Here is a 15414-nt window from a genome sequence, read left to right on the forward strand (position 1 = left end):
CAGAGGTCCTGGGTTCAATTTCCAACATCCACATGGTGGCTCACAACCCCACATATACAGTTCATTAGTACATAAAAATGTACTCATGTGTATTATATGGAATTATATGAATACATATGTATAAATGCACATGTATGGATACATATTCATATATGTATACTCAATATACATATGTATTCATATACGTAACATAGAGTGAGTAAACCTAAGATAAATGTTCATAAATACAATAAAATGTTTAAAGAACTGACTTTGGCATGTGGACTCCAGTGAAGAGACCCAAGATCCTCCCAAGAACTTACCCACATTACTTATCTGCCCATTCCACAGCCACATCTACTTATTTGGTGACAGTGACATTCACATTTGTCTCCGGTCCCAGTCTGTTCCCAGAGCTCTGTTCCTAGATCCAGTGGGGTTCTAGATGTGTCCCCCAATCTATGCCCTAGACCTATAATATCCTAAACCGCCTTCTGGGCTTTCCCCAAGCCCACCATCCTCCCTCATCCTCCCTGTCCTCACACCACTGCTCTGTGTCCCCATCTCAGCAACTCTGCCTGCCCTGCCCCTCCCCCACTGCTTGGCTACCCCCCCTCTCGAGTGTCTTTCCTTTCTGTTGTTAGCTTTGTGGTTTGGTTTGGTTTTGGTTTTCTTTCTGTCGTCCTTCTCTTCCCATATCCCACCCTGGTCCTGATCTGCTGCCCCCCACTTTCATAACACTGGAGATGGAACCTGTGCATGCTGGGTAAGAGTCCTGATTGTATTCCCATTGAAAAACAGTCCCTGGGGCTAGAGAGATGGCTCAGCAGTTAAGAGCACCGACTGCTCTCCCAGAGGTCCTGAGTTCAATTCCCAGCAACCACATGGTGGCTCACGGCCATCTGTAATGAGATCCTATACCCTCTTCTGGTGTGTCTGAAGACAGAGACGGTGTACTCACATACATTAAATAAATAGATCTAAAAAATAAAAATAAAAACAAACTCTGGGAGGAGAAGGAGGGTGGGCTGTGAGCGGTTTGTAGATGAATCAAATAAATAAATAAATTATTGGAGGTAGAAAATCTCTAAACTGGTGTGGTGCCACACTCCTGCTATCTCAGCACCTGGGAGATGGGAGCAGGAGGGGTCAGAGTTCAAGGTCATTCTCAGCTAACTGGAGAGTTGAAGGCCAGCTGGAGAAGAAAGAAAGAAAAGGAAAGGAAAAAGAAAGAAAGAAGCAGGGGTTGGGGATTTAGCTCAGTGGTAGAGCGCTTGCCTAGGAAGCGCAAGGCCCTGGGTTCGGTCCCCAGCTCCAAAAAAAAAAAAAAAAAAGAAGAAGAAGAAGAAAGAAAGAAGCAGAAAAAAAGAAAAAGAAAAGCATCTGTAGTCTTTCCATACCAGACAAAATAAACTTGAAATTGCCAACCTCAGGTCTCTCAGTCCTGCCAATGCCTCTAAGGTCATCTCTCTCTCCTCCTGCTTGCCCCATGGTCCCTAAGCTCTGTGTTTGTCGGTACTTCCAGCACGCAAACCCAGTCCCACTTCATTATCTTTGCAACTTCTACCCCCATCTCCTGGAATTGGGCCCGTGCACACTAGGCAGGTGCTTTACCGCTGAGCCCCATTGCGGGCACACCCTCCATTCTTGTATGTAATTCAACCATCACCATCCCAGCCATTTTCTCACCAAAATCTCAGTGACGCTAATGTGATATTTTATATCCCTTAAACTGCTTTAAAACGATCTTTCCTGCATAGATTCCTTTGTCCCTGTAAAGCCTTAAAAACAAAGTTCTCCTCTTCAGCCCTGGACCTCCCCAACCCAGGACCTATAAGCAGGTCATCTTTCCTCTGCCTGTAAATGTTCTTTTCTCCCTACGCGCCTGCAGTCTCCCCGCATTTGTTTATTGTCTCCCTTATCACAGTGTGAGCTCCACAGAAGCCGGAAATTTGTTTGTTCATTTCCGTAGCAGAGCAAGATTGCCCGATCTGAGCCCAAGCTCCAACACCCAGCTCCATGTAACTCAGAAAATTAAGCCCATCACACTGCTGCGTGTGGAAATGAAAGCCTGGACTTCTTGGGAAGCTGAGGTCCCAAGGATCCCAGAGAGTTTGAAGCGAGCCTATGAGCCTGTCTCAAAATTCGAAACTAAAAAAAAAAAAAAAAAAAAAAAAAGCTAGGCAGTGGTGGCACTTTGGGGTAGATGGATCTCTGGATCTTCGAGTTCGAGGTCAGCCTGGTCTACAGAGCGAGTTCCAGGACAGCCAGGACTACACAGAGAAACCCTGTCTCGAAAAGAACAACAATTTGGGCTGCTGAGATGGTGTATCAGATAGAGGCGCCTGCTATTAAGCCTGAGGACCCCAAGAGTTCAACCTCAAAACCTATACTGTGGGAGGACAGAACTGAACCCTGACAGTTGTCCTTCGGCATCCACACGAGTGCTCTAGCATACACGGACTCCCCTCCTCCTCCTCCTCCCCCACAGAAATTGTAATCTTTAAATAATCTTTAAAATCCACCCGTTTCCTCATTGGTAAAGTGAGGAAACTAATTCTATGTAATCTAAGGGCTCTGTGTGTATTAAATGTCGGTGTTTAGAACAGTGCGGAAGTGTACAGGGTAGAGAGGGTTACAGCGGTGAGGGAGATCACAATTATATTTTAACATCCCACCACCTGCTCACAGAGTTCCTGGAACATGGGAGGAAAATCCGAGGGAGGAAGGAGTGAGTAGAGGGCGCCATCCTAAGGTCCCCGCCATGGGCAGCGGGCTGTGCAGGGGTCATCAAGGGTCACCTGGAAGCGCAGGATGATGGTCCAGACCAGCCCCAGCGTCAGTCGGTGGTTCCCATCCACGATGTCATGTGACCCCACGTTCTCCAGGTGCACGCGCTGCTCCTTCAGGAACTGCAGAGCCTTGTCCACGTTCTCCAGCGAGTGGATCCGCATGCGGCCGCGAGTGGGTCTCGGCTAGGGCAGCAGGGGCATTGAGTGATGGGACCTGGCAAAGAGCGAGGAGCTCTGCCTCTCTCACGGCCAAGGCCTCGCCCCTTCAATCTCATCCAAGACTCAGGACCCAATTCTATCATCTCCGCGGGTTCAGAGCCAGCCTGAACTACAGAGTGAGTGTCAAGCTAGCTCGGGCTGCAAGGTAAAATATGACCTCACATTTTCCCTCCCTCCATGAGCCCTTACTTATTTTCACTACTAGTTCTTTCAAGGAAAATCTATCTCGGCGATTTACTCGAGTTCTTTATTTGGCCACGCCCATCAACGAGAAACCCCGCCCCCTCCTTTTGGGCCTTACTATAGTACCCTTCCTCTTTTTGCTGACAGCTCAGTTCCTGACACTGGGCTTTGTTCCTACATAGCTTTGCCCCTCACGACTCCGGGAGTGCTGAATTCTCCTTCAATGACTCGTTTGCTGCCCATCATAATCACACAACTTGAGATGTGGGCCATCAGACCCCCAAAACACAGCCCCAACCCAAACAAGACAATCTCGTACAATTCTGCCTTTGCCACGAGACACCCATGACCTAAGTCTCACCCTACCAACCTAGACTGCCCCACAGTTGCAATTCCCTACATCACTCCATCAACTGACTCCCCGCATCCAAGGGCTTCCTGCTTTAAAGACTTGCCCCTTGCCATCCCCCAATATTCTCTTCTAAGCTCTTCTCTACACTGCCAGCTCCACCCCTCCCTAACCTTCCCACACAGCATCTTCTCCCTCTAGAGCTCCGCCCCTCCAACAGACACACCCTTCATCCCGCCCCTGCATGAACCCCACCTATTCCAAAAAGCCCCTCCTCTCCAATGGGGCTCCACCCCCCATAATAGCCCTCCTCTTCAACTGGACCCCGCCCCCACAAAACTGAATGAGGGGACCATTTATACACAATTAGGGCTCTCTACCCCTCCCTCAGCCAGGACCCTGATTAGAATCCAGCCCTTATTCCCCAGCCATCAAGGTTCTCTCACCAGCTGCTCCCCCGACAGCACTTCCAGGAGCCGGGTGAGGACAAAGCCATCCCTCAGGTCTGCATACAGGTCTCCGATGTGGCAGCCCACGCGAGCGAGGTGCGAATTCACCCACTTGGTGAAGGTTTTCTTCTGCACAGCCTCTCGTTCATCTGGAACAAACAAAGACTGAGCCTTCCCAGGAGTCCTTCAACTGCTTCTAGCGTCCCCGCCACCACCCTCCACTCTACTGCTGGCCCAAGACTTGGCCCAGGTACCTCCTCCTGCCTGGATGCCTCCCACTACCTGATGCTACATGCCTAGTGACGACACACCTGTTCTACACAGTTTTCCTAAGATACCATTCCCACAGGAAACCTTCCTAGCTTGCTGTCCTAACTGACGTCACTCATTCATCCTTGCAATGTCTGAGTAACGAGTCTACTGGTATCGTAGTGGCACAGAAGTCTCACTAGTAAGTGAAGCTGGTACACACATGGACATTGTGGAGCCAGGCTGGGGTTAAGGATGAGGAGGGTCAAGAAGAATGCATTCTAGGGCTTTCATTTGGCTGTATATGGAGGGCTCATCAAAGGGGGCAAGAAGGACAGAGGCTCAGTAAGATTGGAAAAGGGACCCAGGAGAGCACAAATGAGGCTGGACCAAGGCAGAAGCTGTAAAAGACAGGAGAGGGAGATGTATTGGGGAGTTGTTTGGGGTTAAAAGTAAGATGGCAGTGGTTGGAGACTTAGCTCAGGGGTAGAGCGTTTGCCTAGTCAATATAAAGAAAAAATACAGTGGCAGCTGACAGCTGGAGGAGCTGGAGGAGGAGGCAGAGGGGAGACCCGTGAAGCCCCCGAAGACATCAATGTTCAAAGCCACTTCTTCATCAATATCCACAAACATAGCTCCCCAGTCCGTGGTGAGCAGGGGGAGAAAGTTCACTTTCTGCTTCACTTGCTCACAGCAAGATCTTTAAGGATCTATCTGCGGGTGCATGCATGGTTTAATTCTAGCTAACTCTCTCCCTCCTTATTTTAAGTATTTTTAAACATATTTTTATTGGACGAAGCATAGACTATGGATCAGAGGATAAGTTCCTTCTACTGTGGGTCTGGGGATCAAAATTAGGTCATGTGGCTTTTGTAGCAAGCACCATTACCCACAAGGCATTTCTCCACCCCTCTCCTTGTCCCTCCTTCCCTCCATTCCTTCTTTCTTTCTCCATTTTGGGGGGGGGGGCGGGGAACAAAAGTGCTGGAACGTGTGTGCCACACCCTCCTGTGGAAAACTCATTAGACACCATGTGGGAGTCAGTGCTTTCCCTCCACCAAGTGAGATTTGAATGCCAGAGGTTGAACTTGGGTTAGCACCACACACTGGACCACCGAGCCATTTCTTTGACTTTTCTTTCTTTCTTTCTTTCTTTCGCCCTTTTCTTCTTCTTCTTCTTTTTTTTTTTTTTTTTTGGTTTTTTGGGGGTTTTGTTTGTTTGTTTGTTTGTTTGTTTTAACTTTTTGTCACATGTACTCCAAGCTAGCTTTGAACTTGCTTTGAGGCTGGCCTTAAATTCTCACTCTTCTTGCCTCTCAAATTCAGGAATGACAAGTGTGTACACTATGCCTAGATGCTTTTTTTTTTCTTCACATAGCATCTTATAATATGAGCTATACCTCAAATATCTGATATTTACTGATTTATCCACTTATTGACATAGGTTCTTACTTTATAGCATGGACTGGCCTGGAATTCACCATCCTCCTGCCTCAGTCTTTCCCGACCAGGATCATAAGCATGGACCACCACGCCTAGCTTAAAACCAAAAAGCTTTAAGACGTGAATGTGCAGACTGGTACAATGACCTGTACCTGTACCACAATGAGGGATGCAGAGGGGAAAGGGTTAGAAGTTCAAGGCCAGACTTGGCTGTGAAGCATAGTTTCAGCCTCACCCTACCAACCAAAAAGCAGTGGCCTTTAATCCCAGCTCTTGGCAGGCAGAGGCAGGTGGATTTCTATGAGTTAGAGACCAGCCTAGCCCACAGAACAAGTTCCAGAACGGTCAGGGATTTAGAGAGAGACTGTCTCAAAGCAAACAAACAAACGAAGCAAGATAAATGAATTAATTGAGTGGAATAGGAAAATAATGCAGTACAATAAAATGTATACTATAACATAATTATTGTTTCTGGAATTTTCCACTTGATATTCTGGCTCATGGACAAGAAGAAAGAGACGCATCAAATACGGTGAGAACATGATACGATTAGGTGTGGAGTTCCTGAGTAACACGGTAACAATGCTGAATATCTGCATATTTAATTTTTAAAATGAATTTTTTTCAATTTTATGCACATAACTGCTTTGGCTACAGGTATGTATGTGTACTGTACCGTGTGCATATCTAGTGCCTTCAGAGATCAAAAGAGGGGGTAGGTCCCATGGAATTGGAGTTATAGATAATTGTGAGCTGTCATATAGATGTTGAGAGTCAAACCCAGGTCCCCAGAAACGGCAACCAAGGCTCTTTTTTTTTTTTGGTTCTTTTTTTTTCGGAGCTGGGGACCGAACCCAGGGCCTTGCGCTTCCTAGGTAAGCGCTCTACCACTGAGCTAAATCCCCAGCGCAACCAAGGCTCTTAACTGCTGAACCACTTCTCCATCCCTGTGCTTGGTTTTCTGAGACTGACACTGCCCACCGATTCAGGGAAGTCCTCTTGCCCTGCTTCCCAAGTGCCCTGGGCGCATTAAATACAGCTATTGATCACTTCCTGTTTGTTCCATCGTTTTAAGTTCCAATGAGTCTGTATTTTATAACTAAAAGTCCAAAAAAAGTTGCATCTTGGCTTTCCCCTTCCTTCCCCAACTCCTACAAGCTTGAAAGCCACAGGCCGCAAAGCACAGGACAGAAAGGAGCTCACTGAGTGTCCCTTGGAGTCTTCCTGGCGTGGGCTGCTCTCTTCAGAACTATCCAGAAGGGAGGAACAAGCTTCAGAACCCTTCACATCATGTGCAGTTGGCTCTGTTTGTTACAGCAGCTTAGCATATACGGTTACATCCCCAAATAATATTAATCACAATTTAAAGTTTCCTGATAGGTCAGAAAAATAAAATGTATTTGCAATTTATTTCCTTTTCCACCATATGAAACCTGCCAATAATCACCTTTTATCCTAAAACACATTTTCTTTTTCTTTTCATAATACTGGCGACTGAATTTAAGGCCTAAACTTGCTAGGCAGGGACTCTACCACTGACCACACCCCCAGCCCCTCCCTGGGGGATTCTAGGCAGGGGCTCTACCACTGACCACACCCCCAGCTCCTCACTGGGGGATTCTAGGCAGGGGCTCTACCACTGAGCCACGCCCCCAGCCCCTCACTGGGGGATTCTAGGCAGGGGCTCAACCACTGACCACGCCCCCAGCCCCTCACTGGGGGATTCTAGGCAGGGGCTCTACCACTGAGCCATGCCCCCAGCCCCTCACTGGGGGATTCTAGGCAGGGGAATCTACCACCGAGCCACGCCCCTAGCCTTTCTTTTTACTTTTTATTTTGGAAAAGTCACGATAAGTTGTGCAGATTGACTTTGGACTAATTTTGCCACCCAGGCAAGGTTTGAACTTCCTGTGCTTCTACCTTAACTTCCTGGGTGCTGTTATTGCGGGCTTGTACTACTACTCCCAGATCAAAGATGAGTTTTTCTTCTTACTTTGTTGTTGTTGTTTGGCTTTCTGTGTTTGTTTGTTTGTTTGTTTGTTTGTTTGTTTGTAGCCCTGGCTGGTCCTGAACTCACGGAGATCTACCTGTTGCCGTGATGAGCAGCGTATGCCACCACATGCAGCCTGCTTTGCTTTGTTTTGTGTTTTGAGATTCTGGAACTCTCTTTATAGACCAGGCTGGCCTCAAACTTACAGATCTGCCTGCTTCCACCTCTTGAGCGCTGGGCTTAAAGGCATACGCCACCTCACTGGCTTTCCTCTTCTTTTTTATATCTATTTCTTTTTATGCGTATGACTGTCTTACTCGCTTGAGTGTAAGTGCACCGCATGCGTGCCTGATGCTTGCAGAGGCCAGAAGAGGGCGCCAGATTCCCTGATCCTGGACTTAACAGAAGGTTGTAAGCTACAGTATGTGTGATTGGAAATGAACACGGGTCTTCTACAAAAGCATAAAGTGTTATAAACAGCTGAGCCATCTCTCCATTTGTAACACAACATCTCCTATAGTTCAGGACTGCCCTAAACTTGCTATGGAGCTAAGGATGACCTTGAATTCCTAATCCTCCTGCCTCTGCTTCCCAATACATGGGATTCCAGGCCTGAACTACCAGACCTCATTCAATGACTTCATGGATAAGACTTTAACAGTTGTCTTTGTGGGCCCATACCCATGCTTTGTTATACATGATTCTTCCCCTAGCATCTCTCAGCTCTCACATCCTCATGCTTGAAATCTATGTTAAAGAGTTTGAGGGAGAGGATCAGTTAAAGCATTTGCCCATACATACATGCACACATGCACAAAGACTTGAAGTTGATACATCAGAACCTAAGTTGGGCCCTGGGCTGGAGAGATGGCTCAGTGTTTAAGAACACTGACTGCGGGGTTGGGGATTTAGCTCAGTGGTAGAGCGCTTGCCTAGCAAGCACAAGGCCCTGGGTTCGGTTCCCAGCTCCGGAAAAAAAAAAAGAAGAAGAAGAAGAAAGAAAAAAAGAACACTGACTGCTCTTCCAGAGGTCCTGAGTTCAATCCCCAGCAACCACATGGTGGCTCACAACCATCTGTAATGGGATCTGATGCCCTCTTCTGCTGTGTCTGAAGACATCGACAGTGTATTCTTATACATAAAATAAATCTTTAAAAAAAAATTAGGCCCTTACTTGGCAGAGGCAAGAAGATCTCTGAGTTCAAGACCGGCTTGATCTACAGAGTGAGTTCTAAGACAGCGAGGGCTACACAGAGAAACCCTGTCTCAGGAAGAAAAAAAACAAGGCTAGGCTTTTCAGTGTGTACCTATAACCCCAACACTGCGGATGTCAGGTGGACTGGCCAACCAGTTGAGCCAAATTGGCAAGCTCTGGGTTCACTGAGAGACCCTATCCCAAAAAAATGAGACAAAGAACAAGTGGGGGAGACATGAGATGTCAACCTCTGGCCCCCACATGCGATACACAAAGTTTGGTTCAGACAGGGTCTCATGTGGCCCAGGCTGTCCTCAAACTATGTAGCCAAAGCTGACCTTGATCTCCTGACCCTCCTGCCTCTACAATCCACGTTCTGAGAGTGCTGTGGTATAGACCCAGGCCTGGCCATAATCGTTCACACAGTCCTGATGGGAATGGAAAATGGTTTTAAAAAGAACAAAACAAAGCAGAACAAAGAAATGGACCATTTCCACTAAATCAGATATACACTGCTAGAGCTTGATCCTGAAATGTCTCTTAGTTTTTTAAACACTTGGTTTCCCAGTTAGTGAACTTGTTTTCTTTTCCTTCCTTCCTTTTGTTTTGTTTTGTTTGTGTGTTTCCTCGTTGTTTTTAATGATCCTCTTTTGAAGGCCCCGGGATCAGGCTGGTATAAATAAGTCATCATGTGTGGAATGGAAGGTTAACTATTTCCTATTTACTTCATCTGTTTCTCATCTACGGAGATGTAAAGAGCCCCTGCCTCACGGACCCCTGCTACAAACTTCACCACAGTATCCCTACCACTATAAGAGCGCGTGCCCTTAAGTTGTCTGTATTTGGTGTTTCGGTCACAGAAACACATAGGTGAGTAATATATACACTCTATGATGTAAGAGGTTCACTGCCAGCAGTGGATCTTGGCCACTCAGAAATGTGTATGCCCCACCCAAAAATTTAGCTAGAAGTTGACAGAATCAGCATTTGCAACAGTCCCAACCTGAAGCAACTCAAAAGCACAGCAACAGGTGAATGGGTAGGCTGTGGTATGTCTCCACTGTGGAATATTGGACAACAAGGAAAGGAACTGGGAGTCTAGAGCATCATGGCTGAAACTCACATGCTTCATACTGAGTGAATAAGCCAAAGACATAAGAGAGTGCAGGGCTGGAGCGTTGGCTAAGTGGTTAAGAGCACTGACTGCTCTTCCAGAGGTCCTGAGTTCAATTCCCAGCAACCACATGGTGGCTCACAACCATCTGTAATGAGATCCGATGCCCTCTTCTGGTGTGTCTGAAGAGAGTGATAGTTAATAAAATAAATAAATAAATCTTTCTCACAAAGCTAATTTAAAAAATAAATGAATAGAAATAAAAAAAAATCAAGGCCGGGCAGTGGTGGTGCAGGCCTTTAATCCCAGCACTTGGAAGGCAGAGAGGCAGATAGGTCTCTGTGAGTTCGAAGGCCATCCTTGACTACAAATCAAACTCAAGGAGAGCCAGGGTTGATCTTGATTTGGAGGCCAACCTGGTCTACAGAGTGAGTTCCAAAACACCCAGAGCTACACAGAGAGATTCTGTCTCGGAAAAAAACCAAACCAAACCAAACCAACCAACTAACCAACCAAACAAACAAACAAACAAAAACACAACAACAAACGTTCTGGAATTGTGCGTTTTGAAAGTTGTGCACCCGAGCTTCCTCGCCCAGCAATCCCGAGTTCCGTCTCAGTATTTTAATTCAAAACAGAACTAAGTAAAATTTAAAGCAAGGAGCACTGGCCACACTTGGAGTGTTCGCTAGCCACATAGCGGAGCGGTGGCCATTGGGCACCACAGATACAGAACAGCCTCATCTTAGTGGGAAGTTCACTGGTAGAGCTAGTCAAAGAACTTCAGTCCAGGATCCACTCCTCCGGACTCCCAGCCATCGAGAGAGAGAGAGAGAGAGAGAGAGAGAGAGAGAGAGAGAGAGAGAGAGAGAGAGAGAGAGAGGTGCTCTCTCTCCGCCCTACGTCCCTCCATCCTCCCAAGCCTCTTTTCCAGATACCTGCTAAGGCCTTGATCCTAGAACACTCGAAGAGCGAAGCGGCAGCGTTGGCGGCTGCCGGAGGCTCCCGGTCCCAGCCCCGATCTGGGCTCTCCCAGCGGGCTGCAGGGTTGTTGTTGTTGGAGGCTGCCGGGCCCTCCATGTTGTCCACTTCCCCTGGTACTTGTGCCATTGGGGAAGGCAGGGCCTGGAAGCGAGGAGAGAAAGATTAGTTTAGGGAATCGGCCTGAGTTCAGAGGACCCAAATTTCACAGTGAGCGCCCATGTTCCCTGTCTCAGTCTGACTTAAAACACTGATCGTGATGGGGCGAAGCCTGTGATTCCATGGTTTTGGAGGCTGAGGGAGGAAGATCATGAGTTTCAGGCTAGCCTAGGCTACTTTTAGCTAAATTTTGTCTTCAAAAAGATTTTTTTTTCAAATAATAGGAGCTAGGGATACAGCTCAGTGGGCAGTGTGCTTTACTCAGAAGCACAGTGACCTGAATTCAGTTCCCAGTACCCAAAGAGATAGAGTGGCGCAAGCTTGTAATCCCACCACTGAGGAAGTGGAAACAGGCAGACCCCTGGGGTTCACCAGCCAGGCAACTAATCTGTGAGCTTCTGGCCATGGAAAGGGCGTGGCCCAAAAACAACATGCACCGCAATATTACTACTACTACTACTACTACTACTACTACTACTACTACTACTACTATTATTATTATCATTATTATTATTATTAGCCAGACTAGGCATGGTGGCACACGCCTTTAATCCCAGCCATTCAGAAAGCAGAGGCAGGCAAATGTTTGTGAGTTGGAGGTCAGCCTAACTTACATAGCAAGTTTCAGGCTAACTAGGACCATATAGTGAGACCTAGTCTCAATTATTGTCGTCGTCATCATCATCATCATCACCATCATCATCATCATATCAATCATCAATCATCTGGGACTGTCAGTAAAATGCCTACAGCACAAACATGAGGCCCCGAGTTCAGATCGCGGGCACCCATGTGAACAGCGGGACGCAGTGGTGTACGTCTCTGTAAAGCTCACTAGTAGTGACCAGGATGGAGATACATGCGTCCTAGGGGCTCACTGGACAGCCAGTCCAGCCAGACAATGGGGCCGGGTTCTAGGAGAGACCCTGTCTTTAAAAAGAACGAAGCTGGGGGCTGGGGATTTAGCTCAGTGGTAGAGCGCTTACCTAGGAAGGGCAAGGCCCTGGGTTCGGTCCCCAGCTCCAGAAAAAAAAAAAGAACGAAGCTGGAGGGTAAGAGAGGGAGACACCCGGTGTTGATGTCTGATTTGTGCATGTGCATGGACGCATAAACTTTCATGGACACGCGCACAAGCCGGTTTGGTGGCTGATGCATTTAATCCCAGCTCAGCACGGGGGAGGCAGAGGCAGGAGGATGAGCACAAGCCTCAGCCACACAGCAAGTTCAAGACCGGCCCAGGCTACAGGAGACCCTGCTGCTTTCTTCTTTCTCACCCCTGCCAGGTTTCTCTGTGTAGCCCTGTCTGACCTGGAACTCATGATGTAGATCAGGCTGGTCTTGAACTCAGAGAAATCTGCCTGCTGCTGCCTGCCTCTGCCTCCTGGGTGCTCTTTCAGAGGAGCGGGAGGGTTAGTGGCTAAGAACACTCATTGCTTTTGCAGAGGACCCAGCACCCACATGGTAGCTCAAAACTGTAATTTCAATGAGCTCCTGTGCACACACATGGTTCACATAAACTCAAACAAGCAAACACATGTAACGTAAAATAAACCATAGGTCATTAAATGCTATGATGAATAAATCTTTTTTTTTTAAAGCCACTAAAATCATGACATTCAGCCTGGCCACTTCAGAGAGCAACTGTAATGAACCCAACTTAGAGCCTGCTACAGCTCACCAAACAGTCACTGTATTCTTCAGCGAATGATAACACAGCTTCACACGACTCCACAATGCAACAGTAATGGCGAGAGTGAACATATCTGAGCCCTTGCCTTGCTCAGGATTTTATACGCACTCATGTAGTGGATCCCTTAGTGATCAGTTGTCATTGGCCCATTTTACAGAAGTGAACACTGAGACACGGAGGAATTCACTCACTCGCGTGAGTTATACAGCTAATTCAGCATCTGGCACTCAAACTGAGCTAATCGACCTTCTCAAATATTCACCCCTGTAGGCGCCACCCTTTGCTGTGTAACTCTTTTGTTCTCCAACGCCCTAGGGAAGAAAGATCTCTGGGTGCCCAGGGATATATCTTTCTCCTTGACTCTGGCCTTCTGACCCTGACTTGCTTGGACTAGGCAGAGTTGAGTGGGAGGAACTGGCCATCCAGTCCTGAGCCTTAGATAAAGGAGATTGCTTGGGCTAAGTGTAACGCTAGACAAGAGTAGGTCCAGGGCCATGAACTCTCCAGCCAAAGCCAGCTACAGCAGCTAATGATGCCCCCCATTTGCTATGACATTCCTAAAACTTGAGTATGCCCAGATGAGGCCTGAAGAACTGAACAATCAGGTCTAGCCTAAATTATTAAGCTCTTGACTTTACAGCTAAGTAAATGCTTAGTGTCTTAAGCCAGTGAGTTGGGAGGGACGATTTGTTACCCAGCACTCCAGTAACAATAGCTGACTGATGTACTGTCTGCCTCTCCAATCATGGTATATTGTAAATACCTATTTTAGGGGGCAGGTGACATCAAATATGTCTCCAACACGACCCCCACATATACACCCCAGTCCTACTCTTAAGACTGTTAAAGTATTATTATACATTTCTTTTCAAAAGACCCAGACAGCTTCAAACTCAGGAGAGTTTAATGTGCTCAGTAGGTGGTAAATTGTGGCCAATAGTAGTGGAGATTTTCCTTTAGGTGGACACCCTAAAATCACCGCTCTTCTTCTCAGCTTTCCTAGAACGCTGTAAGTGACCACATGGTGACCTACGACTACCTGTGTGACCTCAGCAAGTCACTTGCCCTGTCTGGTCCTCATCTGTGAAAACCCTAAGGGTGTCTGGAAATGAAATGAGCACTCAGCAGCCGCGGAGCCTGGCACGCACGAAGCCCTCTGTACAAAGCTCTCCTTATGCTCTTCTTCTCACAGTGTCTGGAATTCCCTCCAGAGCCTCACACTTCCATGTGCTCCACCAGTGACACGCACAGACAGCCAGCTCTGACTTTCCCCTCTTTGGTCTCATATCCTAGCAAGTCCGGGGAGCTGGTCAAGAGTCAAAAAAGTGATGGGCTCAATGCTTTATTCTGGCGGTGTGGAAACCTTGAATGGTTAACTTGGTTTCGCTGTGCTTTGATTTCCTTCCCTGCTAATGGGTGGTCACAACTGTTTCCCCAGTGGAGGCCAACACTTGGGCCAGAGGAGGCGCTTAGCACTTGGCCAGCTCTCTGCCCGGCCCAGCTTGCAGCTCTGGCCTTTCCGGGGTGCATAGGGAAAGAGGTCCTGCTCGCTCCAGCAAGGGCCGGTGGGGAACTGAGCTGCGAGTGGGATCCGAGGCTTTAACCCTTCCAAAGCCGCGCCTCTCTGCCCCTGTGGTCCAGTCACCGTGCGGAGGAGGGGGGCCTGGGAAGGACAAGGCCTTGGGGTGACCCACGCCTGGTTCAGAGGCTGAGCTAGGTGGGGATGAGGGGTTCGTGGGATCGCAAGCTTCCACCGGGCTAAACAGACCCGGGGGCTCAGGCCCGCCAGCTTGCGGGGGAGGATGCTGGGCTAGGTGGGGAGATGCTGGGGAGGGGCCGCCGTCCGCACCGCCGCTCACCTGGGCGCCGGCCGCCGATGCGGTCCCGGATGCTCGCCGCGCAGCACCGCCCTCCCTGCGGGCGTTCGTCGCCGGGCCGGGCCCGGCTCTATTCGGCCCCGCCGGCCCGCCGCTCGGCCAGATCCGCATGCGCCGCCGCCGTCGCGCCTCCCCCCACGCGCCGCAGCCGCTCCGCACGCCCCCGGGACCCCTCCCGCACGCCGCCCCGCCGCCCGCGCTGTCACACACCGGGCCACGCGTGTGATGCACAGCCGCGCTCGCGAGCGCTCGAGGCAGCGTCACACACTCCCACACTGCCACTCACACACCGGGCCCCTGGCAACGTCACACACTCTCTCCACATTCACACTCTCACGGTGTCACTCCTTCGTACGGGGTCAGTCAGGGTCAAACCTTCGAACCGTCTGTCACACGCAGTCATTTGTAGTGTTTTCCTCTTTGGAATGTGCCTGCAGGGTCATTCACTGTGACACACACTCAGATATAGCCACCACCAACAGTGACACTCATATATCACCAGTAGTGTCACATGTAGTCACCAATACAGTAAACAGCGTCCTGCAGGGTCATACATTGATAACTCATATACAGCCACCACCACAATGAGGGTCATATGAAGTCACTTGAACAGTGACCCACTTAGATACAGCCACCACCACCAATGGCACATACAGTCACACATGTCACACGCCTCCAAGGTGTCATAGAGTGTCTACACTCACACAACACAAAGTTCACAATCACACAGTCTTACAGGCTTAAA

General features: G+C 48.5%; 1 protein-coding gene across 3 annotated transcripts in view; it reads right to left on the reverse strand.

Moving 5' to 3' along the window:
• Positions 1–14805, reverse strand: part of Sptbn4 (spectrin, beta, non-erythrocytic 4) — an 87193-nt gene extending 72388 nt beyond the window's left edge. For 2 of the 3 annotated variants that reach the window (XM_087555083.1, XM_087555081.1), the window contains exons 1-4: positions 14652–14805; positions 10901–11087; positions 3969–4120; positions 2781–2954 (exon numbers count right to left, since the gene is read on the reverse strand). In XM_087555083.1, the coding sequence (XP_087411209.1) occupies positions 2781–2954; positions 3969–4120; positions 10901–11087; positions 14652–14780 (642 nt within the window). In that variant the 5' untranslated portion in view covers positions 14781–14805. 3 annotated transcript variants of the gene reach the window in all.
• Positions 14806–15414: the final 609 nt, after the last annotated feature.

This window comes from Rattus norvegicus, chromosome 1 (assembly GCF_021556685.1).
Source record: "Rattus norvegicus strain SHRSP/BbbUtx chromosome 1, alternate assembly SHRSP_T2T, whole genome shotgun sequence".
Taxonomy (NCBI): Eukaryota; Metazoa; Chordata; class Mammalia; order Rodentia; family Muridae; genus Rattus; species Rattus norvegicus.